General features: G+C 38.1%; 3 protein-coding genes across 4 annotated transcripts; 1 reads left to right on the forward strand and 2 right to left on the reverse strand.

Annotated features, from left to right (window-relative positions):
• Positions 1-386: 386 nt before the first annotated feature.
• Positions 387-7,404, reverse strand: LOC121649801 (lanC-like protein 3). The gene is made up of 5 exons (XM_042000869.1): positions 6,688-7,404; positions 4,384-4,507; positions 2,636-2,833; positions 2,344-2,551; positions 387-842 (listed from the first exon to the last, which is right to left on the reverse strand). The coding sequence occupies exons 1-5, from the start codon at positions 7,219-7,221 to the stop codon at positions 683-685; spliced, it is 1,224 nt and encodes a 407-aa protein (XP_041856803.1). The 5' UTR covers positions 7,222-7,404; the 3' UTR covers positions 387-682.
• Positions 7,405-13,304: 5,900 nt separating this feature from the next.
• On the forward strand, positions 13,305-19,337 carry LOC121650892 (gastrin-releasing peptide receptor-like). 2 transcript variants are annotated; one of them, XM_042002696.1, is made up of 4 exons: positions 13,305-13,478; positions 13,565-13,735; positions 15,176-15,527; positions 18,401-19,337. In XM_042002696.1, exons 1-4 carry the CDS (start codon positions 13,378-13,380, stop codon positions 18,713-18,715), a joined length of 939 nt encoding a protein of 312 aa, XP_041858630.1. In that variant the 5' UTR covers positions 13,305-13,377; the 3' UTR covers positions 18,716-19,337. The 2 variants fall into 2 exon arrangements, with proteins under 2 accessions (XP_041858630.1, XP_041858629.1); XM_042002695.1 differs by having other exon boundaries at positions 13,305-13,735.
• Positions 19,338-23,520: 4,183 nt separating this feature from the next.
• Positions 23,521-26,052, reverse strand: asb11 (ankyrin repeat and SOCS box containing 11). Its single transcript, XM_042002697.1, has 7 exons — positions 25,894-26,052; positions 25,620-25,699; positions 25,415-25,522; positions 24,795-24,945; positions 24,579-24,713; positions 23,921-24,109; positions 23,521-23,817 (listed from the first exon to the last, which is right to left on the reverse strand). The coding sequence occupies exons 1-7, from the start codon at positions 25,988-25,990 to the stop codon at positions 23,693-23,695; spliced, it is 885 nt and encodes a 294-aa protein (XP_041858631.1). The 5' UTR covers positions 25,991-26,052; the 3' UTR covers positions 23,521-23,692.
• Between the last annotated feature and the right edge of the window lie 302 nt (positions 26,053-26,354).

Below are 26,354 nucleotides of genomic sequence, written 5' to 3' on the forward strand. Positions count from 1 at the left end.
CTTCTCTTTTGTAAAACAAAAAGTTGTGTGATACTTGGGTGTGATTTAATTTCTTCAAGCTGTTTGTAGTGCACATGTATTTCTGACCTGAAAGCAGCAGCTTGAAAGAAGATTAAGCTGCAGTATCAACCAAAGTACGCTTCATAATTCTCAGTGCAAGGTTTTTATTACCTGAAAGGGGCTTTGCGAAACACTTGCAGAAGTCTAGTGTAATTTTAGGAGAATTAGTAAATTAGTTGTGGTGTAAACTCAATCTCTTTTAATCCATATTATATTATACCATTAAAAATATGTCAAAATTTTTATCTGTGGTTTCTGTTTGCATGGATGTAATACATTCAAACAAACATAATGATTCTTTTGCAGTTTCTGGACTTAAGCTCCAAGCAATTTATTAATAAATATCTCAGATTGGTCTCTATATGAATCCTGCCTTTTAACTCTGCTGCAGCTGAGTACTCTGCTTTATTGACTACATTGTAAATAAGAAAGGACAATGAATCTGCTGAAGCCTGGAAGCTGCACATCCACATAAGACACAATTATTTTTTTGTGATTGTGTAATGTGATTTTTCTAACTGCTCACAGCATCCTTCCTGTTTTTAGAATCTATCTACCCAGTTCTTGAGGGATGTCAGAGGGAAGGAGTGATATGTGTTTGGGCCATTTAACAGAGGCTCATTCACACAAAGATGCTAAACAGTGGAAACTCGGACTGGTCAGGCTGCAGGAGGTCGACCAGGAAGCAAACTGTTCCTGACAGGCCTTCAAACAGACTGTAGACGCTGGTGACCGAGAGCGAACCCGCCTTAAACTCCTCGGTGAAGATGAACTCTGCAAACCTGTGGAGAGAAGAGGAAAATAAAGAGGTGTATGAGTGGATGGGTAAGCAAATGGACACTGAGGAAGGTTTGCATTCTAACCTTAAGAAGATAAGTAAGGTATGTATCTCTATCTATAGGGACATTTGTTTAATGAGTGACGCACCTGAAATGATTCCCACATTGGTAAGACATATTTTAGAGCTTTTTGTAACCTGTCTCAGTTGCTATCATGCAAGAATTGTGGTAGAACCTGGACAAGTCACCAGTCCAAGAGTTACACAACAAGCCAGATTTTATTACCTTCCATAGTCTCTACAGCTCCTTGTTCAGCACCTGACAACTGAAACCGGTAGTGTAAATGCACTGACTGGATGCAAAGACATGAAAACTGAATATTTTCTAAATCTAACGCTTGGCAAGAACATATGTTGTTGATACACTTAGATTTTTTTATGCATTACTGCGTCTACATTGCCACTCATTGGCATATGTCATTTTGAACGCCTCTTACTGTATGCAGTCATTCTGGAGCTTGGATGCTCTTTCGGCATATTGGTGTATTAATGGGTGAGGTAACCATTTTTTAACATGAGCTGATGGGGATTTTGGAAGAGTTTTTGTTTTTAAGAGTGAGTGGGCATTACTCCTTATTGATGCTGCTTTTCAAGACCAAAGTCTGATCTGTCAGAAAAAAAAGAAAAAAGATCTGCCTATGAGTTTGTAGGAAATATATGCATGGGACCACATTTTCAGAAATACTAAGCAAACATTGTCACCCAGGTTTTGGGGCCCTCATTGTCTTTTCTGATCTTTGGAGGGGGTCTGGTTGTATGATTGCACTTTAAACATTAAACACATCAAACATTAAACATAACTCATTTCTTATATTTTGCACTCACATTCACATAAACCTATACATACAAAGTTACGGTTCATGTATAGTACTTGTTCATGCTTTTCTTACTATAGGTGCTCCTGATGACTGTCTGCTTTATTTTCTTACCATAGGATGTTTTCTATTAAGTTTTTCCCTCCAGATGCTACTTTAATAGATCATAGCAAAAATTTTCCAGATTGGCTAATTTAATTTTAAGAAAATACAGGGGGAACACTCACCATGGGGTTTTTAAGTTAAACAAACTTAGAAAACGTCTGTGATCTGCACTAGAAGAGCAGTATCTGAGTAAAAATCACGCTTTCCTCCCTGAAACAAAACTTTAAGACTTTCAAGTAGCTTGTAGATCTATGTCAGAAAAAATAGGGCAGCATGAACTCAGTGAGGCTCCTTTTAAAACCTTTTTCATGATTCATCTGCAAGGCTGGCATTGACATTCTTTTGGACTATAAATACACAGATGTATTCAGAAAAAGATATTTAATGCGAATCTAAAACAGCATTCACATCCAAATTACTGTTTTAAAATACATATTTTGGTGGTTTTCCATGTATTTCAAATTGCATGAGATGCATTGCTTGTAGACTTGGGTCTGATGTGAAACAGGAAGAATGATTTCTTGCCTTTGAGCACGGTAGATGTATTTTGAATTGCCTGTAAGCCGATAAAGTAAGAGGAAGACGTAAGCGCTGCCTGCAACTCCATGACAAATCCCAGGTCCTTTCTTCAGCAAACCTTTCTGCCACACGAGCTCTCCGCTGCGGATACATGTATCCAGATACTGAGGCTTCTTATTGATCAGATAGGCTTTTGCAAAGAGATAAGCCACACCTGCACAAGAGAATGAAGACATTATTGTAAAATGGAATTATAATCACACACAAATACAATGATGTGCATCAACAGTGAGCATACCTGGGGCTCCGTGACACCAGTGCACCAGCTCATTCTCTCTCTCTATGATCGCCCCCAGCTCTGCAGGCCAGTTACAGTTCTGCTCCTGATTCATGAGGAAATCAACACTCTGCCACACCAGATCCTTCTCCACTCCGCTGAGCATGTCCTGGTAGCTCAGCAGCATCTGCAGCACTGATGACAGGCCATGGGCCGCACCTGACAGGAGGGGGGACGCAGGGGGTCAAATGTGCATCCACCATGCCAGGCATGCAGAGAAATACCATGCTGGTTATGTGAACAGACAAAACCCAAAAGGTACAAGCATAAACACTCACAGAAGAGTATAACAAGACTTGCTTCTGTTTATTTGAGCTTTTTGATATTCTGACCTGGACCTCAGGTTAACGGTTTAAACCGAGGAAGTCCTGTCATTTTTGTAAGTTAGCCACCTAAACTTGGTGAATGCTTGAATATTTAAGTCTGTCAAACATTTCAACAATTGCACAAGCTCTCATTGAAGACTTCTTCATAGGGTTTAAAAGTCATGCAACCTAGCATAAAGCTAGTCCCATTGACATGCTGAACCAAGAATGCCAGCTTTTTATTTTCTGATCAAAACATCACAACATCTGCCAATAAATGTTAAGCAATTAGACTTGTGCAGATTTATGGTTCAGTGTACTATCTTTAAAAATCTCTTAGGCTTAGCATTCAGGAGGAAGATCTAATCTCTGCTGGTGATCGAGGACACAAACATGCACCCATTTGAAAATGATAAGCGGAGATACAGTGGCATATAAACATGTGCAGGAAAAAGGAAGATTTCTGTTGAGTAAGTACGTGAGTAGAAGAATAACTAATCTCCAAGAGGTAAGAAGCTAAAGGGAAAATATTCTTTTAAGACTTTGGAGTGGTGGTTTATTGTTCCACTGTGTAGTGTGAGAAGGTGTGGGGTAATATATATTATGTCTCCCCTGCTGCAATACAAAATAGCAATTTTTATTTGGATGGGAAAATGAGTATATGCCCTAAGTGTAAGATTACCTCTAGTTGGATGGGTAATCTGACTGTCAAACTTTGAAGGCCCATGTAGCCACATAAGGGGCACAGTTTTTCTAACTCTAACATTAACATTGGATATAAATAATAACAATTTTTTTTTTCTTTTATATTAACCCTGATTGGGAAATTCAGCTCTTCATTCTTCACTGGGCTACCATGGTTCTCCAGACTCAAGCCCACCTCTGTAACCACTATGCTACCACTCCCTCTCATATATCACAACAGAGTCAAAAAATCTGGATGCAATTGATTCAGAACGTGGGCGGAGTCGCATGCAGGGAAACCATAGCTCTCTGGCACATCAGTCACTGTCTGTAATTTCTTTTAGGACAATCAATGTCGAGCAAACCACCTGAGTGTTCAGCTCTTTAATCTTCAGGACAGGAAACCCGTAACGCATGCAGAGCAAAGGTGGACATCGGGGCTATGCTTACTATGAACTCTGTGTTGGTCTGAAAGTTATTGAGGATCTCCAACCCTCATGGTTCTGTTCATCCGATGCAATCAAGAAAAGGAAAGTTAGCTTTGGACATGTTAACACACAGGTTTGTTTTTACAGAAGTCCTTTCTATAGTCATAAGACTGCATTATTAAAAGTGAACAGTAATTCACACATAAACATACAACTTAATAACAAGGACACATTCATCGAAAAGTTCTATCTACAGCGTTAACTGAACTTTGCATTAAGCTGATGCTCTTACCAAGGTACTCTGTTCCATAGTATGAATACATGAGGGGGAAAGGCTTTCTCTTCCTCTTGGCATACTGTTTTCCTGACTCAATGATGGCCTGGCAAATAGATTTGATTTGATCTTTGCTCAGGATCTGCAAAACAGACGATGAACTGAGGTTATATGTAACGCAATAATTGATACAAATAAATGCAATGTTGATAAATCTCAGAGTAATGTGCCATTAAAGGCTGTGCATCACCTATGCAAACCACTGTTCAGAATGAAGTGGATTTATGCTGCAAAACATTGAAAATACATTATAACATTCTGAGGTACAGCTGTCATTCATAAAATGAACCCTTTAAGACTTGTCGTGGTTTCTAGATATGAGTACAGGCAAACTCATGATTTATATCTGATCATAACGGCTTAAAAATTGTTAAAAATCTTTATCCATGTCACGAAGAGAGAAAGCAGAGTTATTACCAATTATAAAATGTTCCACACTTTTTCAACTAAGACAAGTAAAAAGTAAATTAAAATGTTAAAACATTTAAAATATTTAGAGACTATGAGCTCTAAATGGTAACTACTGTATCACAGATGTAAAAAGAGTGCAATCAGTGAAATGGTTAAAATCACCCGTGTGGGTGTAATACGGGGGTGATGTTTTTGAATATGAGATGGTCAGTATGTCAGATTAAGAATTTTAGAGTCATCAAATTACTGACCAAGACATAAGGGCGCTTGTTGTTCAGCTTTTTCAGACAGAAATGATGCACCTCTGTTACACAGAGACATTTTGTCAAAGTACAAAGATCAGTGTGAGTCAAAGCTGCTCTGCTGCTGATGGTCCTCTGAGCTGGCAAGTGGGGAAGTCACAGAAGTAAAACAGACTGAAACGAAGAACTGGGAAAGAGTAACTTGCAGCTTCAACTAAGGAAAAATTGTCATGATGCGGCTAAATGTGCGTAGGCACTGAGCCCCCTCTGTTAGGTATTCTTAATTTACCAAAGAGGAACAGTGGCAGATAAACACATTTGTTTCTGGCAATAAGTGCAATTAACATGTGAAAGGGGCTTCAGCTTGCCATCTTTCATAATCTCTGTGATGTCACTGAGAAGAGGATGCCACTGGCCTATAAACACAAACAAAAAATGCTCTCAGATATACGGCTATGTTGTTCCCTATGCATGATAAATTCCTAATTTTAACTGTGTTAAGCCCTAAATGTAAAATCAGGGGCATGGTCACGTTGAGTAACAGCTGAGTGTTGCAGCCACTGCCAAATAGCTTTACATAATATCCTTGGGCTCTAAGTCATCTTTTATATTTTGTCTATTATATTATATTAATATGAAATATTGTATCTTTGTATATTTTTTGCAATTTAAAATATTTCCCAAATCACACAGTACTATAACACTAACTGACTCAGTGATAATTATATGATGACCTACTTTACACAGATAGTAACAGAGACCTGGTCAGCTCACGTCTCTCTTGTCCAAACCATTGACACATTTTCAGTCTATAGTCAGCTTCTGGTGGTAACTGGACACTTTTCCTCTAAAGCCACAAAGGGCATTGTGCAGCTTTTTCCACACAGCACCACCCAACACCTATAAACAGACTGTGTGAAAGTGTGTGAAATGGTCTGTTTCCTTTTCAGTATCTCTGGCCATGTAAATTAGATGTACAGATATCTGTCTTGGGCTGGATTTCGGTTGCAATTACTAAAATAAATATTAAAAAACAACCATCTGTTTCAAGCCACTCTGAAGAGAGGGATGCTATGCTTTGTTGTTTTTGTTTTAAAACTTATACATTTGTAGATACCAGTGGATATGGTAAAATATTGATTTGCTTTAAACCTGATTTTAATATATTAAATATTGTTTAATCAAAATGTTTTTTAAATCTACAGTAAGGATGTACTTTTTAAATATTCTTTACCAAAATTAAGTTAAAATTAACCATTAAATATCAATCTTCAAATTTTTAGTCCTAAATTAAATTGTTGTTTTAAATGGTCACCAATGGCTATTTTACGTCAGATGAGACAACGGAAATAGGTAATTATGATTTTGGTTTCTTTTAAGATAGAGCTTGTTCATCGGCCTGTATTTTGTGTGAAGCCTATTTATGTCAGTTTAAACAACACTGATGTATGGAATCTAATAAATAAAACGAATAATAAAGTATGAACTGAGGTCGCTTGTCTTCTATGTTATCTATATAAAGTGGGGGCAGTCTATCAGTGTGTAAGTAATTTTCAGGACTGCTTCTATCATTTCAAGGTGCGCCATCCTCCTCGTGTTAGGAGCTTACCTCTATGCCTAGCTTCTGTTTTAGGACCAGCGCGGCACACAGGTACCCAGCCCGACCAACGAACAGCTCATCCGAACCGCACTCCAGAAAATTGATAGGCGCACACACCTCCCACAGGTTACGAAACTTGGTCAACGGCTTTACGAAATCTGCCAAGCCCAATGATTTGTATATCATAGCGGCCACTGCGTAGATGCCCGCGCCGCCGAGCAGGAAGGCGGTGCGCATGTTTTTGTCCGGCTCCGCATCCACATATCTAACCGACACGTCGATGATCTGCTTGGCCGTCTTCAAATAGACCTCCCGGTGCTCGGAGAACAGCGGGCACTCGCTGACGTGATACAGCATATAAGCCACCCCGGCCGGCCCATCGTATAGTCCTCCGTCGCAATCGTTGACGTCGGTGGGGACCTTTTTGATAATTTTATTTACGGTGGCGACGATGGCAGGGACGATGGCCTCGGAGCTCTGGCCTGGGAGCAGCGCGCCTTTGTAGTCGGAGAAACGGTTGGTAAAGCAGCGGGTGTTTTCCATCACCGATTAAAGGATGCCAGAAACAACACACCGTTCAGGGCCACGCTGATAGTGCAGATCTGATCACTGCTCAAGGTATCCAGGGATGAGAGGGAAAACACTTTAATTGCTCATCCAACCCCATCAACCTGCAGCTGATTGGATGTGAGCAGTGATGGATCAGGCGCATATGCAGGGTCCTGCAGGCTGGTTTGTGTTGTAGTCGATTATTACTTTATTTTCATAGACTTTTAGCTGATGATGTTCTTTTCAAATATCGCAGATTGACAACCTTTCATTTGTGATGTTTTCTTGGTTACAGTTTAAGTAGTATTTAGGCAATAGGTATTATAAGTATCTTAATAGTAAACAAATTGTGATGTTCTTTTATGTATGTATAAATATATGCCTAATGAAGTTTCCAAAGTCCTGAAATCCCCCACATGGGTTGCGAATGAAAAGAACATTAACTAAGAGAACCAAAAGGCATGATCCCTGAAAGCTTGATTTATGTCTCATTCAAAAAGCACACTAAAATCAAACTGTAATTTGTGGCAGACAAACAATAAAGTCATATAGCCTGCTAAAGTCCCTCCAGCCAACATCTTCCTCTGGATTGCCCAAGTTTCTAATTCCATTGGCTCCTCACTGAGTTAGCAAAGTAGCTGTACAGCCCCACTTAATAAGCACTCAGGATTGGTTCCTCCACTGATCGTAGAGTCTGACCCTTTTACCTGAGACTGCTGCTTTCTGCAGATTAAAAAGAGAAATTCCCAGTAACAGATGGCTAATTTAACTCATCTTTTGTCTGGTAACACATAAACACCTTTAAAAAAATGTTTCCAAGGCTCATAAGGCAAGGGAAGGCAATGGAAGTTTATTTGTATTGCACATTTAATGTACAAGCGTGGCAAAGTGCTTTACATAAAGCATTAAAAGCATTGCAGTTGAGTGGAGGAAACAATAAAAACTGCATTAAAAACAAACTTCACAAAGAAATAAAAGAAATGAAGTAAAAACAGAAAAAAGCTGTAATAAAATAGATAAAATGCAAGAAATTATAGTTACTGTGTGAGAAATTACCTGTTGTTTTGATAAAAGGTGGCAAATAGAAAAGTTTTAACCCTGATTTTAAACTGGTGAGAGTTTCAGCAAACCTGCCGTTTTCTGGAAGTTTGTTCCACGTGTGAGGAGCACAAAAGATGAACCCTGAACAAAAAGTAGATTTAACCCTGATGACCTGAAGGATCTGGTTGGTTCATAACAATCCAGAAGATCCTGAATGTATTTTGGTCCTAAACCATTCAGGTCTTTGTAAACTAACAGCAGGGTTTTTAAGTCAGTTGTTTGACAGACAAGAAGTGTAAAGATCTGAGGACTGGAGTTACATGATCTACTTTCTTGGTCTTAGTGAGGACCAGCAGTGTTCTGGACTAACTGCAGCTGTCTGATGGATTTTTTTAGGGAGTCCTGTGAGGACAGCATTACAGTAGTCCAGTCTACTAAAGATAAATGCATGGACAAGTTTTTCTTATCATGCTGAGTCATCAGTCCTTTAATCTGCAATATATTCTTTAAGTGATAATTGGCTGACTTCACAACTGTCTTAATATAACTGCTAGAATTCAGGTCTGAGTCCATGACAACTCCCAGATTTCTGGCTTTGTTGTTGGTTTTGAACTTGGCTGTTTGAAGTTGAGGACTGACTTTTAATCTTTCTTCCTTGGCTCCAAAAACTATTATTTCAATTTTGCCTTCGTTTAACTGAAGAAAGCTCTGGCATATCCAATCTTTAATGTGATCAATGAAGTTGATCAGAATTTGGATTGGACTATAGTCTCCTGGCAAGATGGTTATGTAGATTTGTGTGTCATCAGCATAATTATGGTAACATATTTAGTTGTTTTTCATAATTTGAGCGAGTGGCAACATGTAGATGTTAAACAGCAGTGGTCCCAGGATGGAGCCTTGGGGAACTCCACAGGTTATTATAGTTCACTCTGATTTATAGTTACCTATAGACACAAAGTAGTCCCTTTTAAATAGGACTCAGATCAATTAATTACAGTGCAAGAAAGTCCTATCCAGTTGTCAGTTGGCCTAGTAAGATGTTTTAATTGACTGTGTCAAATGCAGCGCTGAGATCCAGTAGTACCAGGACTGAAATGTTACCACTATCTGTGCTCAAGCGGATGTTAAAACCTTAACTAGAGCAGTCTCAGTGCTGTGGTGTGGCCAAAACCTGACTGATAGACATCAAACAATTATTTGGTGTCAGGAAGTTGTGTAGCCACTAAAAGACAGCTGTTTCTATAATCTTACTAAGACAGGGAAGGTTTGATATCGACCTAAAATTTATTTAAACATAGGGGTACTTTAAAATAAACAGTCTCAATGTTTATCCTGCCTATATTAATAATGTGGCCAATATGGTAATGCAAAGCCTGAATTTCACTATGTTTTTGAACAATTTAAAGGCTAAGCAGAGCTCTTAAATAATATTATGTAGTTTTCATTAACTGAAGAAGAGGATATGTGTAAATCTTCCAACACTATAAGCGACTTATTCGAACTAAAAACACTTGAAACAAAGACTGGCATCTATTCAGCCTTTACTGATGGAGATATTATTAGCTTTGGTTTCTATTCAGCTTGAATAAAACATTGACAGTTGTTTTTTTTCAGTGTTTAACTCTTGCAACACTAATCAAACACTAACGTCTTCAGGTGGCATTAACAATGACTTGTTATTTAACGTTTTTTACCAAAAGGTGGCGGCAGAGACGCATGAATTTACTGACTGCTGTCCATGGTGCTGAAGGAGCTGCTGCTGGTTTGTTGTAGCAGCAGAAGTGGCTATCTCACTCAAAAGTAGGGCCCGGGGTTATTTGAACCATATTTATAGTCAGTTAACTACAGAAAGAGACACAGCAACCACAGACACAGTGTGACTGTAAAGAGTTAATATAAAAATGACCAACAAAATTACTTAAAACAAATAAGACTCAGGGAATTTAGCACAAGATACAACCCACATGTTTAGCCAAGTTTCTTAGCTCACAAATCCTTACAAGGTATACCTCATTTTAAAGGTAAATAATCAGGTACAACACCTGTTGGTTTTAATAAAGAGGAAAACTACTTAACCAAATACTAATTTCCTTAAGTGTTATATATCAATATTTGTAATAATTTCTTTTTTGTTTATTTTATAAGTGCTTTTTATTCACATTTTCTTCAATAGCACTAAAAATAAAGTGTAATAAAAATTAATAAATTAATAAAATTGACGTTCTATTAATTGAATTAACCTAATCATCATACATTAAATTGCTGTAAAAAAAAATTTACGGCATGTGAAATGAGCGATGGAATATAAACTATGAGACTTCTTTAAGTTTCTGCTGTTTTTGTTTACTTGTACTCTGTAATACACATGCAAATGTAGAGAACAGTTTACATTTAACTAAGAAGCATCAAATATTACAGGTGACAGATACCACTGGTGTTCAATACAGCTTCATCCCCCTGTTTGCCATTTCCAAGATGATCCAAGTAATTATCTGATGTGAGATTGTGATTGCAAGAGAAGCTTTGAACATATTGATATGAAGCCAGTTTGTCCCCTTTTGTCCCATTTGAAAAGACAAAGATAAAAGAGAGTGAGAAAAAGAAAATGAATGCCAGGGTGATATGAAGCAAAGGTCATTTTATGAATATTTACCTAATTTACATTTTCATTACTAAATACAGTTTCTCTAAACTGAAGCAAAGTGCTTTGAAAAAAGCTAAAGCCTTGCTGAGTATTTATCTCCTAACTGCAAAGGGGTGAGAGGAAGATGGCAAAGATGTAGCTTTAGCAGAAGTGGATGCAGAGCTGTAGTTGTAATTGGGAAATAGCGGGTGGTGGAATCAGCATCTTTTTCTGGAGTGTGTTCCTGTTTGTGAGTTTCAAATAAAAATCTGGTTCAAGTGCAAGTCAGTATTTCACTTTGAAGGCCGTTTTTCCCTCACACTCGCATTATGTGACAGAGTGAAATGTTATTGAGGATTTTCAATAGTGCTGTTATTTTGTTCTTTGAAAAGCAGTGGGCAATTTAGAGTAAAGTTCTTAGATGCGGACAACAGAAGTCAGGAAAATAAAATGGTTCAAGTCATGCTCCAAGAAGCATATTTTCATCAGTCTTATCTGCTGCACCCATACCAGAAAACTCAATTTGCATTTATATAAGAAAAAGATTTGGGACTCAACTGGTGCCCATCTGATGCCACAGGAAATAATGCCCCCAATGTGTGAGATCCACAGGCTTTGAATCATGTGGGAGAACAGTTGAGTGGAGACAAAAGGTGAGCAGAAAGTTTGAAGGGTCGTTCCTTTACTTCCATGGTGAAGAAAAACAGGTCTTTTTCACTGAGCTGGTAATTATGAAGGAGCAGATTCAGCAGCAACACATGAGCAGCAAGAAGGTGGCCCCGATAAAGATTAGATTCCCAATCAAATTTACATCTAAAGGAATAACTAATAAATCAGAATATGTTTCTTTTCACCTTCCTGTAAAGACATATTTATTCTAGTGTTCAGGGTAAATATGTTGTCCAAAGCAGAGCTGGAGCTTTGAGGCTTCCAGAGTTTGACTTTGCCAAATCCTGTGGCTATTTTTCACAGTGACAATCTGATCTGATAAGAAATGACAACAACCACTGGGCAGAATTTTATTCACTTTTGTGAGGTGAAGAATGTACAAAGCCAAGCGTCCAGATGATCCATTTATTTATTCTTGATACCATTTCATTCTATTCAGGGCTGCAAAACTTATCCCAGCTGTCATCAGGTAAGCGGCTGAATACATGAAGATCATAATCACCTTTATTACCATTGTTGCAACAACAATAAAATTTGAGGAGCTGCTCTTTAAAATGGTGCCTTTTAAAATATTTACAAGTATTAAATAAATATTGTGAAAAGAAAGTCTATAAAATACAATTGAATAGTGCAAACAAACAGAATGTAAACAGTAAATATTGCAGATGGAGAGAATGTAGACAGTAGTTAGTTATTGCACAGAAGAACCGGCTTTATTGCAGTTCTTTTCTGTGTGATTTTGAATTGTTTAATGTGATTATTGCTCCGGGAAAGAAACTGTCTCTTAGTCTACTAGCACGGGCTCTTTGTGACCTGTAGCACCATCCTGAGGGTAACAGCTCAAACAGGTGATAACTGGGGTTAGAGGAGTCTGTGGTGTTGTGGGGAGCTCTGCTGAGGTAGTGATAGCTGGTGATGTCCTCCAGGCTGGGCAGAGAGTAGCCTGTGATCCTCTGGGCTGTGTTGATCTCTGTCTGCAGCACTTTCCTATCTGCTGCTGAGCTCCCTACATGCCACGCTGTGATGCAGTAAGTCAGGATGCTCTCTTTGGTGGTTCTGACATCAGTAGCTTCTCCTCCAGGTTGTTACTTCCAGTTTGTAATTGTATGAACTGAGGTTCACAAATGTGCCAGTGAATCCAACATACCAGTGTAGGATGCAGCTTTTGTGGCTATATAACTATTAGACCATAATTTTCAATGTCAGAAGCTCAAGAAAATAAAAATTTCATAATATTTAAATATTTTGTACAACCAAGGTGCAAAATTAGGCTAGTCTTCAAATAATAGGGCTGAATTAGAAATAAGCTATTCAAATTTGGTTTGAATGTATACTCCCACTACATGCATTTTGTTGTTATAATTGTAAATATACAGTTTCATTAAGAAGTGAAATATGTGAACGTATGATCCCACTTTCTGAATCCCCCCCTGTTCCATGTTAAAATCCTCCGGCGGATCCTAAGGATGGACTTTCTAGATCTTTTGCATAAACATCGTCGACCTCAGTCCAGAACTTGTGTACACATAAAGTTTTAACCCACTCAGACTCTGAGAATAATGGTATTTTTTAAACAACTTTGAATTAGTTTATGTTTGGTCAGATTTGCCCTTTAATTGAGCTCCATCATCAGCATTCAGCCTTTAAATGACGCACGCGCGCGCCTGCTTGAGGGCACATACTTTATAAAAGAGCCAGAAAACGAGTCGGGGGAAACATTTAACAGAAGACGTTTGTCCTCTGCTTGTGGGCTGCTATGTCTCAGGAGGAACAGTCCATTTTAAACCAGGAGGACAGCAGATTTTTACCCCTCAATGCCTCCAGAGAATTCTGGGAACCCGGGGCGGAGCAGCACCAGTACAGCATCTGGCTCCCCGGTATCGGGATTGCAGCCGTTTATGGGTTCATTATCATTGTGGGTCTTGTCGGAAATGTAACTTTAATGAAGACGTGTCTATTTGTAAAGTCCATGCGCACGGTCCCTAACTTATTCCTGTCCAGCCTGGCTCTGGGGGACGTGCTGCTGTTGGTGACCTGCGCCCCGGTGGACGCCAGCCGCTACCTGGTGGACGAGTGGCTGTTCGGCCGCGTTGGGTGCAAACTAATCCCGTTTATCCAGCTCACCTCGGTGGGAGTCTCCGTGTTCACGCTCACTGCGCTGTCCGCTGACCGGTACCTATCACACAGTCAGGCTGGAGATGCTTTCAGTGTTTTCATTTCTAGATTTCTTTTATAAATAGTATTAAAATGTTATCAAAATTCATGATAAATGATAATACAATTCTGTTATACTATAGGCTATATAAAAATGGAAATTGTGTTTTAGTGCACACTTGGATGACTGTATTTCTATTTAAAAAAAAACTAATATTAAGATGGAGTCTTCACTATATATGAGTTTTTCTTAACTTGTTTGCTGCAGTAAATTTTCTGTGAGTTTTCCAACGACTGCAGATATATTTCTCTCATAATGTGGTCCTCTGTAATAATGTGATAAATCATATTTTTCATTATGGAAAGGAAATGCATTATTATGAACTTTTTTAGTCATAACAGTTTAACTGAACCACAATGAGTTGAATGATTGTGAAATCAGCATCAAACCTCTGTCATGATTTAGTAAAAAGCACTTTTTTTAAAAAAAAAGTACTGCAGATGTGATTTTACTTTAGAAAATTTTAGAAAAAGTGATAACAGGGTCCTAAATTTATCCAGCATGATTTATTAAAAAAAGAACAACATCATTTAAAAGATCTGTTTAGAAAATGTGCATTAGTTTAACGACTGTCTGCTACCCTCCTAATCATCTTTCTCATATCTAAATTCATGGGCACAGCTTATATCTAAAGAAATTACTAAATTTGCTTGAGAGTAGCACTACAAACTACATAGTCTACCATATGCCTGATTTTTCTTTTAAAGAAAAAAGGGTAGCTGTAATCCATGCTGAATAAGCTAAGTAAGACCATTTTGATAAGAATATTTATCGGTAAGATTTACTCTGTAGAATTTAAAATAAAGTTTTGGTCAAGTTGACAAGATATGACTGTGTTGTGTCCTAAAGAAAATTCAATATGTCACCTGATGATTATCAGAAAAAGAACCCAGAAAATCAGCATTCCTCGTAATATTTCCTTTTTTTAATAGGGAATACAACATTTTAGCACAGATTTGTGCAGATTCAAACTTCAAACAGAAATGATTTACCAATTCTGCAGTGACAAATAGAAAGGTTACAGCTTTTAATGGCAATAAATGTTTTAAAATGTGTCAGGAGCTCTTAGTATTTTATACATTTTTGACATCTTGTTGCTTTCAGTGTTAAAAGGATATCCAGCACTTTACCAGTATCTTCTGAGGAGATTGGGCATTTAACAGCAGTTCTGGGCAACACTCAACAAATCTAGCTGTTTCCTGTCATTCAGAGCCTGTTTTAATTTAGTCTGTTATGCAACCCACAGAGGTGAAGTTTCAGAGCCATCTTTCTTTCTGTAGAGTCTGCTGGTATGAAGTGACAAATTAAAATCAGAGATAGGATATTATCATTGTGCAGTTCATTAACATCACAGAATGAATAAACTTATCCAGACATATATATTGTTCCTCCTTCAGGTACAAAGCTATCGTAAAGCCACTGGACATCAACAGGTCAAGCGCCACACTAAGCATCAGTTTACGTGCAGGGACGATCTGGCTGCTCTCTGGGACTCTGGCAGTTCCTGAAGCTGTCTTCTCCGACCTTCACACCTTTACCACCAGCTACACCAATGAGACATTTGTGACCTGTGCACCTTACCCCCACGCTGGAGAGCTGCATCCAAAGATCCACTCCACCGCCTCCTTCCTTATCTTCTACGTCATCCCGCTCCTCGTTATATCTGTTTACTACTGCTTCATCGCTCGCAGCCTGGTCCGGAGTTCTGTGGACATCCCTGCTGAGGGGCACCTGCACCTCCAGAAACAGGTGCGGCTCTGGACTCCACTGTTTGTATTATTTACTTTTTTAGATGGTTAACTGACTAACCTTTATTCAACTGGCTAACCTTTTTTATGGATCAAGGTACAAAATAATCAACAGGACTTCCAATCAAAACAACCATTTTTATTCATACCCTTCAACGTGACCGCTTAGGGTGTATTCATGTGAGCATTTCCACACCAGAGTAGCTGTCATTCTCAAGTCTTTTTATGGTGGAAGAAGAGGGTGGATTGTATCAGCCAGAGAACATGGGTTCAACATGCAGATAGAATAATTTTTTTTCCAGTTGTGTCCTGTCAATAACACAGCACTACATTTTGTTGTTTCCTGATTTGGTTTGGGGAATAACATCCATTACTTTACTGGACTAGAAATCAAAACTGTCTGCTTGGAGTCAATCATATCAAGGTTAAGGTTTAAAATACCTTCTTTCTTTGAAACCACTAGACTACCACTAGAGGTCCCTTTTTCTTAGAATGCATTTAGGTTGTTAGTGCCTGCATGAATGAACGAAACGAAACGTGTTTGTTTTAAAGGGAATCTGTCTTAACCTATCAAACAAGAGACATCCGTATGACATTTTTTGTCATTCACCACTATACAGGATGTTAGTGGCATCTGCAACAAGTTCTTGTTTGGGCTTTGCTGCATTGTCTTATGGCTCCACAGAAAAGACTTTTTTTTAATACTTGTGAGGGGATGTCAGGACTTTTCTGAGTTTCAGTTGACATACATGATGTTAGTATGTGAGTGTGTTTTCACATGTAAGTAAGTAAATACAGTAAGTTAAATTTATTTATTATGCACTTTTCACGGTCACAAAGTGCTGCACATAAGAGTTAAATAGACAAGAAAAATAAGTGCCATAATCACACAAAAAAGGATTAAATAAAAGATAATACCATAAACAGGTAATTAAAAATACAAATCAGTCAATTTCTCAACATAAAACCTATCCACTAAATCATGTACTTTAACAAGGGTGTTTCAGCAAAGAATACCTGAAGCAAAGCTAATCCCAACTACTGTTAGCAAAAAGATAAAAGGCCAGTATGTCAGATGGTTTTCAGGATGGGTCACAGATCTATGTGTTTAACTGCAGTGTGACTAAGTTATATTCTTCAAATAAAATAAAATAAAATTATAATTAAAGAGCACTTTTTTTTAAGAACGCCATCTAGATGTGCAGCTTGGACACATCATCAGTGAAGTAGTTTAAAACATTCTAAATAGTATGTGAGGAGGTAACATATGATATGATGTTCTTCAGTTATGTTTATCTGCTTTGTGTTACAGACATATCTGCTGACGTTAGCTAAGCTGCTAGACATTCAGACAATAGTTTCTCTGTACCCCCTCAGCAGAGGATAATCAATTGTTTTAGTGCAGACACTTTTAATTTAAGTTTAAATTAATAATAATAAGTCTCAGATTTCAAACTCTTGTTAATCATGTTCAAGGAGAGGTGGTACAGAATGAAAATCAATTATGGCTGAAGTTTCCTGACAAGCACAATTAAGGATAAAGCCAAGGCTTTGTTTTTAATTAAGCTCAGACCTTTTCTTCTTCTTCCTGACACATGGCAACCATCCCTACTTCCCAAATCAGTGGACAAGGGGCTTGTCCCTCAAATCAAAACTAGGACCTTTTAGCTCCTTTAACAAAACATTTTAGTTGGAATGGTTGTGTGATCATTTCAGTGTTGTAGTGGTGTCTTTCAGTGGTAAACACACATTTATCTGCTGCCTTTGTACAAAAGAAACTAAAAGTAAAAAAAAAAGACCAGGAATTATGCAACCTGGATCCATTCAGAAACAACAATGATAACCGCAGGAGAAAACAAACAAACCAACAACTACAAAAAACAAAAAATACAAACAAGTTGCGCCAGCTGCAGTGTCGGTTGCAGCCTGGAGACATTTTTGTGATGTGGCACCTCCAAGTTTTTTAAGGTTTTCTTCATGTTTGTGTACTTAATCCTCTGGTTGCCTGGCAACAAGGAATCATGGTTGAATAACAAATTGTATTTTATACTCATGTTCTGCTCAGATTACAAAAATGAAAACATGAAACAACTTACCTTCAACCAATGAGCTTTTAAAAAGAGATTAAAAAACAGATTTTGGTACCTTTCAGCCACGCCAGGTTTCCCCCCTGGTTTCCAGTCTTCATGCCAAACTAAGCAAATGTTTCGCTATGAGTCTGAAGTGGTCCAGATTAAGCTGTCCCATGTCAAATTATTTTATATCCAAAGCTTTGCATAACATAATCAGATTGTGTATCAATAACACTCCAGTGAAAAGACATTACTCCTGTTCTAACTTTTCACTCACCGTTTAATTCCATTTAATCCACCTAAACACCGACTGCGAGGAAGAGTTAATTATTTTACACAAAAATCTTACCAACAAGTTTGTTGAAGTGAGAGGCACAGAGCTGCTGCGCTGTAAGATAAGACAATATTTCTGCAAAACAAACTAAGTCGTAGCCCTGAGTAATCATGATAAAAATAAATTAAGAATGTGAGTTCAGGCTTGGAGTGAGGACGCTGTTCATCTCTGTACAAGATAAATTAGGCTGTGTGGTGTGAAATTACATGCAAAAGGGGAGGGGGGAGTGATAACTTTCAAAACTATCATTACTTATAGAACACAGAACATTTTATTATACCAGTTTGGTTTATGCATGTTTATATTTAAATTAAGTGTTGCAGTACCTACAAGGAGCCGTGCATCAAATCCAGTGGACAGTGGATCTATAGATCATATGGTTCTTCTGATAAATCAGAAGAAAGTGAACATTTGAATACAAATATATAGAATATAGAACTTAATTACTCTTTGATTATCTCTTGGCAGATCAAGTCCAGGAAGCGTCTGGCCAAGACTGTGCTGGTGTTTGTCGGCTTGTTTGCCATCTGCTGGCTCCCGAGTCATGTGATCTACTTGTACCGCTCCTACCACTACGACCAAGTGGACACGTCGCTGGGTCACTTCATTGCCAGTGTGTGTGCTCGCATTTTGGCCTTCACCAACTCCTGTGTGAACCCTTTTGCTCTGTACCTGATGAGCAAAAGCTTCAGCAAACACTTTAAAAAGCAGCTGTTGTGCTGCAGCTCTCCCAGACGCCTGTCCAGCCAGAACAGCGCACACACAAATGTAACAACCGTCTGAGGGTATTAGTTCAGCTTCTGTGCTTAAGCAGGACTCACTTACTTTTGTTTTCTGTGAACATGTTGGAAAATTGTTCTGAAGTCCATGTTGCCTGTAATCCATTAAAAAAAAAGAATATTTCCTTTTTATAAACACTGAAACAAGATATTTTATCTCTGGTTGATACAAACCTCACCTGTTAACCCAAAACCATTTAGATGCAAAGACTGTGTGTCCTTTATGGTTTCAGTGAAAATTTAATGTTTTTCAGTTGCCATTTGTTGTGTGAACAACCCATACATCAGTCAAACTTTTGCTTTATTGTAAGTTTTAATCTGTATAAGTGATTATTTGAAAAAAAAAAAAAAAAAGAAACAGAGCTGAGGTCTTGCCTGACATTTCATAAGTTCAGTGGCTGTAAATTACAGAGTACCCTCTTTGTGCTGTGCACCTGAGATACTATTAAACAACATTTATATGTCAAATATTTTTAAATGACAATGCTGATAGAAGTTAAATATCCCAGTGTCAATGTAGTGATGTCTAATGTGAAGATGTTAATGAGGCATTTGATGGCTTTGCCTCTGCATGTTGTGATTTAAGCAGCTATGTGTTGATTCATAATAAAGGGTTTTAAAGAGTAATGGTAAATGGGCTGTACTTATATAGCACTTTTCTAGTCATGTTGACCACTCAAAGTCATTTAACACAGCACATTTTCCCATTCACACACACTCACACTCATACAGCTCTTCTATTGTTACATACTAAGTGCTTTGCTCTACCACACATTCACCACATAGACTCATCGCGAAGCAGCGTGGGGCAGTGTAGCCAGGGGAAGCCTGGAATCCATTCACTGACTTTCAGGTTGGCTGATGACTGCTGTTCCTCCAGAGCTATAGCCGCCCACTCTGACTTAATGCATTGACAATATTGTTTCAGGTGGACTTAACAGACTTGCAGCTGTTTTTGTTTCTAAATTCAAACTAATCTGAGTCTAAGTTTAAGAAAAGAGAAGAACAGAAAAAAACTCCTATAAAAAATCCACCAAATATGAGTTTTATAGATGATGATATACAATGATACAAAGATACAATTGTGAATCTTTTTAATACATTAAAATGTCAGTCCTGACATGGGAGTGGATGTATCTCTGTCCACACTTACGGCATCAAATTATAACAAATATTCAGTGTAAACTGACCTTTATCTGTTTCTAATAACCTTGTTCTACATCACCACCACCATCTTCTTGATCATAATGCACCCTTCATACAGCATCATCTCACACCTGCCTATGTGGGTGATAACATGTCTTTCCAACTATTTACATTTTATGAAGGGGACATAGAACTAATAAAGTCACCAGATGTGATGACTGTGCAAAGTTAAACAGCCAAAAACGCTGATAAAGGTTGTGATTTGGCTCAATTGACCCAAATCATATTGATTTTTTTTATTTTGATCAATTAAGTCTGAGTCTATGCAAGAGAAATTAAAGGCATACAATACAGGAAAATCCTAAGTAAAAAACTGTTGATTAAAAAAACTCTTTGGCTGCTTGTTTAAACAAATTTTGTTTTACTATGTATACATTAGATGGCTACTTTAGTCATAATAATCAGTTATTTATTTCCTAAAATCTAGATCTTTTTTTAAAAAAAAGATGCCATGTATGTATGGCAGCCTATCATTTTCCTTTTTCTAGACCAGCGGTAGGCAAGTTTGGTCACTGCAGGTTTGGAATGTTTTCCTGCTTCAACACACCTGGTTAAAATTAATGAAGGACTAAGAAGAGCACTGCACTGCAGCCCTCTAGGGCTAGACTCACCCCTGTTTTCACAGTGTTAATGTGATGAAAAAAAAACAAAATAACGTTATTTTGTTTTTCTGTCAATAAATCAACCTAAATGACACTTGTGTGACAATAAAAAAAAACAGCTTATGCAGCTTCTTGTCTTGGGAATGATATTTCAAGATTTTCACACATTTTCCTTTCTTTTCTCTAAGCCAGGGATGTCCAGCTCAGGTCCTGGTGTTACCCTGCCCCCACACACCTGATTCTGATTCAATGGCTGTCCTCAACAGCTTGTTGTCGAATGCAACCCAAGCATGTTGAGCCATCAACACTAGAAAACCCAGAGTCTTTCGGTTTAGACTAAGGGCCTTTTGGGAAGGTTCTGGGTTTTCTGGGGGTTTACAGAAATTCCTGGGTTTCCTCTGATTCAGGTGTGCTGCAGCAGGAAACATTCAAACCCTGCAGAATTGAGGCCATTGAATACTGATTTTGGACACACTTACTTTAACCAGAAAAGTTAAATCTCGACCAGGTTGTATGGAGAGCCTCAGGGCACATCCAGAAATGCTCAACTGGTTTCCTGTGTTTTTGTTCTTGGTAATATGCTTCAGGCTGTCGCCTTGTGTCATCTAAACATGCATGCATTGTTCCTCTATCATGAGTAATCTCCCAGGGTTCACTCAAACAATCTCTTTTGCTCAGCAATGTTCCCAACGGTGAAATGAAGTATCTCTGTGTCAGTCGTTAGGAGTTTCTCAAATTTTCTGCACTTTTTGTAGTACTTGGCATACTCAGTGTATTAGATTTTGAATAGCTGTAATAGTTTTTCACCAACACCAAGGGAAATTTGTAGGGATTTAAAGCTTGTTGGTGTCCTGTCTGACTAAAATGCTTTGTCTCTGATTACTCAGTTTAGGTGTGGCAAAATCCAGGAACTCTATTTTTTCTATGCTCCCTTTGTTTAAGGTTGGCGGAGGCTGCTGTGCTTTTTGGACACATTTTGCTACAGAAATCTCTTTTTCCCCTTCCCAAGGTCTTGGGAACTTGTAAGAACTTGATAAGATGTTTCACACTTCTACAGACAGTTCTGCCAGCCATATGACTGAATCTAAACTGTCACACACTATCAATGCTGAGAGCATAGGCAAATGTGTGCCTTCCTGGATCTTCATTGTGTCCAATGAATTATGTCAGAACTCTGAAATTACCTCCTTATTTTGTTAGAAAAAAATATGAATATTTGGATCTTTCTGCAAAGTGAAACTTCATTTAATATGTATGACCCGTTTTTTTTCTTAACGTTGCCTTTCAATGGTAAACCCTCACCTGTAAAGATTTGATAAAAAACATATATTCATAAAGTGATTTGTCTATGAGGAAAGGCATTCCTGTGGGTGCTTGTCTGACCCGTTTTTCCACAAAGTGGCACATCTGAATGGAGCTAAAGCTGAGGTGTTAAATAGTTTTAGGAGTGAAAACAAAATGTGTTAAATGACTGGACCTTCTCCTTGTAACCTGCATCCTCCATATAACCTCGCTGTGAACTATGTGCAACACCCTTAGAAGCATTTTGTAAAAGATGCAGACACACGTAAAACACTGGAATTTTTCTTCTAGAAATCTCACAACAAATAACTGATGATGAGCGGTGTGAGATTCATGAACTTACACAAATGCAAATAAACACACAAAATCTCAGCATATTTCTCCTTTTGTTTAGACTGAGGTTTTTCCTTTCTATTTAGCTGAATCTCCTTCAATTTAGATCTACTCAAACAACATTTTTCAGGTCTCTGCAGAGGTGACCTTTCAGGGTGACATTTGGAAATGAATTCCCCTTGAGGAACACCAGCAACCAAACACAATCCATCCTTGCACTTCGGTTAGAGTCTTTATTGTTGTTGCAGTTTTCCTGGAATAGCTAGTCTGGTTGGTTGTTTTCATTTTTTTCTCTCCTTGATATAAAACTATGTGTCACCTCCGGTATATTGACCTTGACAAAGTACAGATAAGCTTTTTGAACAATGGGGAGCCACTGAATAGTTATTGTTGCCAAAACACCTTTCTTAATGAGAGGAAAAAATCCAGTATTCTTCAATATAATTTAATGATGCTCTATATTTGTTTTAATAAACTCGTCAGTTGCCTTTGCTTTACACTGACTGGTTATATTTGGTTGATTAGTTTTCAGATATTTCTACACGTCTATATGGGGGGTGTGAAAGTATGTAGTATGGTTAGTTTTTTATTTATTTATTTATTTATTTTGCTATGAATGGAAAACACTTAGGGTCAGCCAGTGTTGCACCAAACTGAGTAGTAAGATGACCAAAATACAACCATGACTTTCATTTGATAAAAGAGATGCTACACAGACAGAGAATACAAAATTCATAAAACAGAAATCTGAATAACTTAAAAAAGAAACAGCTGATGCAAGACTGGAAAAAAATTAAATAATACAAAACTCCTATTTAATGTATTACCAGTTCATTTTTAATGAGTAGGAGCATCCAAACATTTGACTTAAAGGTGACATGACTTAAAGAAGACAATAGTTGATAAGTATGATAAAGATAAGATGTAAAAGTATGTATATACAAAAAGAAAACAAAACATCACTTAAAACCTTATTTACCCTAAATAGATAAAGATTTACAAACATCAAAATCCTGCTCTAAAGTGTAATAAATGAATATTTCATGTACCTGATGCTTATATCACTGATGTTATAACTATACCTCTGAGCGCTACAAAGATCTAATAAACTTCTTTCTTTCTCAATTGAAAACCACAGATTTTTTCCCCCCTTTCAAGTCTTGTAGTCTTCAGCCCCAGCAGATGCTGATTCGAGTGACATTCACACAGTTCCCCGTGGAGCAACAAAAGGTTTTATACAACCACAACACTTTGGGGGGGGGGGGGGGCTGAATCGTGGAAGTGGTTGCATTCTTCTTTAAAAAGGATTTTGAAATAAAAAATGTACTGATCTTGAATAAAAATCTTGATTTTTTAAAAAAGGCACATTGTTCAAATATTCCTTTTAGTGAAAACTGAAAGCCAAATTTAACCATGTTAAAAGCCACTGTAGTATTAAACAGATGAAAACTCATTCACTGAATGTGGATACTTTTTCACATACAAGCCACTAACAAAGGACCATTACAGGCACACACAAAGCCTCACAAGAAGACATTTCACTGATAGAGAAGGAAGTCCTTGATCGTGTGGGGGAGGCAAAGGCTGGAGGCTCTGTGCAGACGACTCCTTCCAAGACTTCGGCGAATACAGAAACGACACAGCTGAGACAGAGAACATGGACCTAGGCAAAAGGAGAGGATAAAAGATTAAAAAATAAAGGAATAATAAGAGATGGTTTGGGTGTCTGCTACATATGTGGCTGTGAGTTACTTTTTACAGCACACCTCTTTTCAGCAGTGTGAATCTAACTGCACTGTTTGGCATTGACAGATCCAAAGGAGTCTTGCCCTCTGCGTTTCTCCAACATCCATCTGCTCCAAAGTCAAGCAGAAGTTCAACCACGTTTGGTCCTCCGCTTCGAACAGCAGCATGTAAAGGACTGTCCTGCCCGCATCCAATGCGAATATCTGCACCTGCACGCACATGAAAACAGCAATGGGTTAAACAAAATCACACAGAAATAAAAGCTAAAGAATTTAAACTAGTAAGTTAAGAAGAAGTGGAAATAGAAGAACAATGATAAATGTCTTGATTTGCAGACACATCTGACAAGAGAGACTGACGGGTAAGCTATAAAATGTAGGGTTCTGTAAACTGTGAAAGCCTGCTTCCTGTTTCCATGGCACTTTTTTATTATCAAGGTCAAAATAACATGACTGAAAACTGAAAACACCTTGTGAAAGCAGTAGTGAGGCTGTGACAGCTTGTCTGTTCAGCTTAAGAAATGTTTTTCAATACTTTTGTGTATCTTACACATTATCTTAAGTGTGTGTTCCATACTTAAAAATAGGTCAGATGTCAATTACAACATTTAAAAAAAACTACTCGGGCAAAATAGAGGATTTTTCCTCTTCCTCTTGACATTTTGTCACAAGTTATTACCTGAAAGTAGGAGCACCTCTACACAGGTTCTGGCCTGGGCCTGGCAGGCAGAATACAGCGGTGTCCCCACCTCTGGCAGCTCCATGTCAACAGGAGCTCCATATGACAGCAGGAGCTCCAGACACTCTCTGTGACCTGGTGAGGACACAATACAGCATCACAACCTGTGCTGAAACAAGTCACAGCTTAACACACATACATCTTTTGCACACACACCCTTTTTTGCAGCTTCATGGATGGGTGAAGCCAGTGGGTTAGTGGTGTGGACAGAGGCGCCATGCTGTAAGAGGAGCTTGACACAAGCAGCACTTCCACTCCTGCAGGAGTTGAAGAGAGGGGTGGTGCCATCTGTCGATATTGCTTTTGGCTAAGAAAGGACATGAAATTTATTTTTATTAATCAAAAATGGATATCTGCATAACAAGTAACTGAAAGACCTATCAGACCAAGACCAAGTCTTTTTTCTCATCTGCCTTGTATAGTATTTGAATCCAGTTTACCTCAAATTCAGGCAAAATATAAGATGTAAAATCACATTATTTTAGCTAATCATGCCAACCAGTAATGGTGATGTAATAGTTTTCTTACATAAAGTTTTTTTTTAAGTGTTTTTCTTTCTTTGAGATGAAATATTTGTCCATTTCTAGAGAGAGAATGATAATAATTAAATAATAAATTTTTTTGTACTCTTAGTACAACTAATTAAACTAAAGCTTTGGCTTATTTTAACTAACATAACAGAAGTTTTGTCCAACTTTTCATTTACCGGTATGGAGAAGGACTTCTGATTTAAATTTTAAATCAGTTTTATTGGTTAACACTTGATTCAAGCTTACATTTGCACCATTGTCCAACAGGAACTTTGCACAGGCATAATGACCACCGAGACAAGCTTCATGGAGAGATGACACTTTGTCCATGGTGAGTGTGTTTACTTGGAAGCCCTGCAGGAGAAATAAGTGGATGACACCATGAGTGTTTAATTTCATCACATGTAGTCAAAGAAAGAAGAATGAAAACAAAGACAACTTATCATTTTACCTGGGCAGTGAGAGTCCTGACTAAAAGGAGTCTTCCCTGAAAGGCTGCTTCATGGAGAGGGCTTCTGTCTGACCAAGAGTCTGAGACACAGGAAATCAGAACCATTTCCACATGCAGAAAACACCCAAATATCAAGACAGAAACATCCAAATATCAAGTCTATTGTAATGTTTATTCATGGTTTTTCATCCACAACCTTTAGCAGAGAACTCACTTTGTCACTTTTCATCCACATGTAAGAGCTGTACCAAATAAACACATAGACTAAACTCACCAGCCATTAACCAGTTACATGATAGACCTCCATAGATGCTCAAAGGATTCTGCCAAGGTTGGGACCACATGGAAAATTCTGTTCGTATGGCAGCCATCACCAAGACGAAACTACAGCAGATTCCTCTACAAGTGTTCAAACTGCAACTTTAGGATACACAAACTCGAAGACAGCCTTCCAATCCTTCTTATCTACATCCTTGGCCACCTCCCCACATTACCACCTCCCACCCATCCTCATCCCAGTCCATGGGGACAGACAACTAATTTTGTATAACAATAGAAGCTGGAATGGTTCTGCCTTGCTACAACTTGAATCAAACACAATTTTGCATGAGAACAATGAGCTGGTTCAGACTGGAGTGAGTTTCATACAATGTTGACATTTGGGTGATAAAAGCATTTAGTAAAGGTTCACTACATGCTGAAATGAGAAAATTGTGACATGACGGTCTATCGCCA

Source organism: Melanotaenia boesemani, chromosome 12 (assembly GCF_017639745.1).
Source record: "Melanotaenia boesemani isolate fMelBoe1 chromosome 12, fMelBoe1.pri, whole genome shotgun sequence".
NCBI lineage: Eukaryota > Metazoa > Chordata > Actinopteri > Atheriniformes > Melanotaeniidae > Melanotaenia > Melanotaenia boesemani.

Excerpts from the sequence above, each read along its gene's own strand:
- LOC121649801 (XM_042000869.1), bottom strand. The coding sequence starts at position 7,221 with ATGGAAAACACCCGCTGCTTTACCAACCGTTTCTCCGACTACAAAGGC. Across the intron at positions 2,552-2,635 it reads CTGGTGTCACGGAGCCCCAG|GTGTGGCTTATCTCTTTGCA; the intron begins GTATGCTCACTG and ends TCTCTTGTGCAG. Across the intron at positions 843-2,343 it reads TACATCTACCGTGCTCAAAG|GTTTGCAGAGTTCATCTTCA; the intron begins GCAAGAAATCAT and ends TTCTCTCCACAG.
- LOC121650892 (XM_042002695.1), top strand. The coding sequence starts at position 13,320 with ATGTCTCAGGAGGAACAGTCCATTTTAAACCAGGAGGACAGCAGATTT. Across the intron at positions 13,736-15,175 it reads ACTGCGCTGTCCGCTGACCG|GTACAAAGCTATCGTAAAGC; the intron begins GTACCTATCACA and ends TTCCTCCTTCAG. Across the intron at positions 15,528-18,400 it reads ACCTGCACCTCCAGAAACAG|ATCAAGTCCAGGAAGCGTCT; the intron begins GTGCGGCTCTGG and ends ATCTCTTGGCAG.
- asb11 (XM_042002697.1), bottom strand. The coding sequence starts at position 25,990 with ATGGCTGCCATACGAACAGAATTTTCCATGTGGTCCCAACCTTGGCAG. Across the intron at positions 25,523-25,619 it reads TCAGGACTCTCACTGCCCAG|GGCTTCCAAGTAAACACACT; the intron begins GTAAAATGATAA and ends TTTCTCCTGCAG. Across the intron at positions 24,946-25,414 it reads TGTTGGACAATGGTGCAAAT|CCAAAAGCAATATCGACAGA; the intron begins GTAAGCTTGAAT and ends GTCCTTTCTTAG.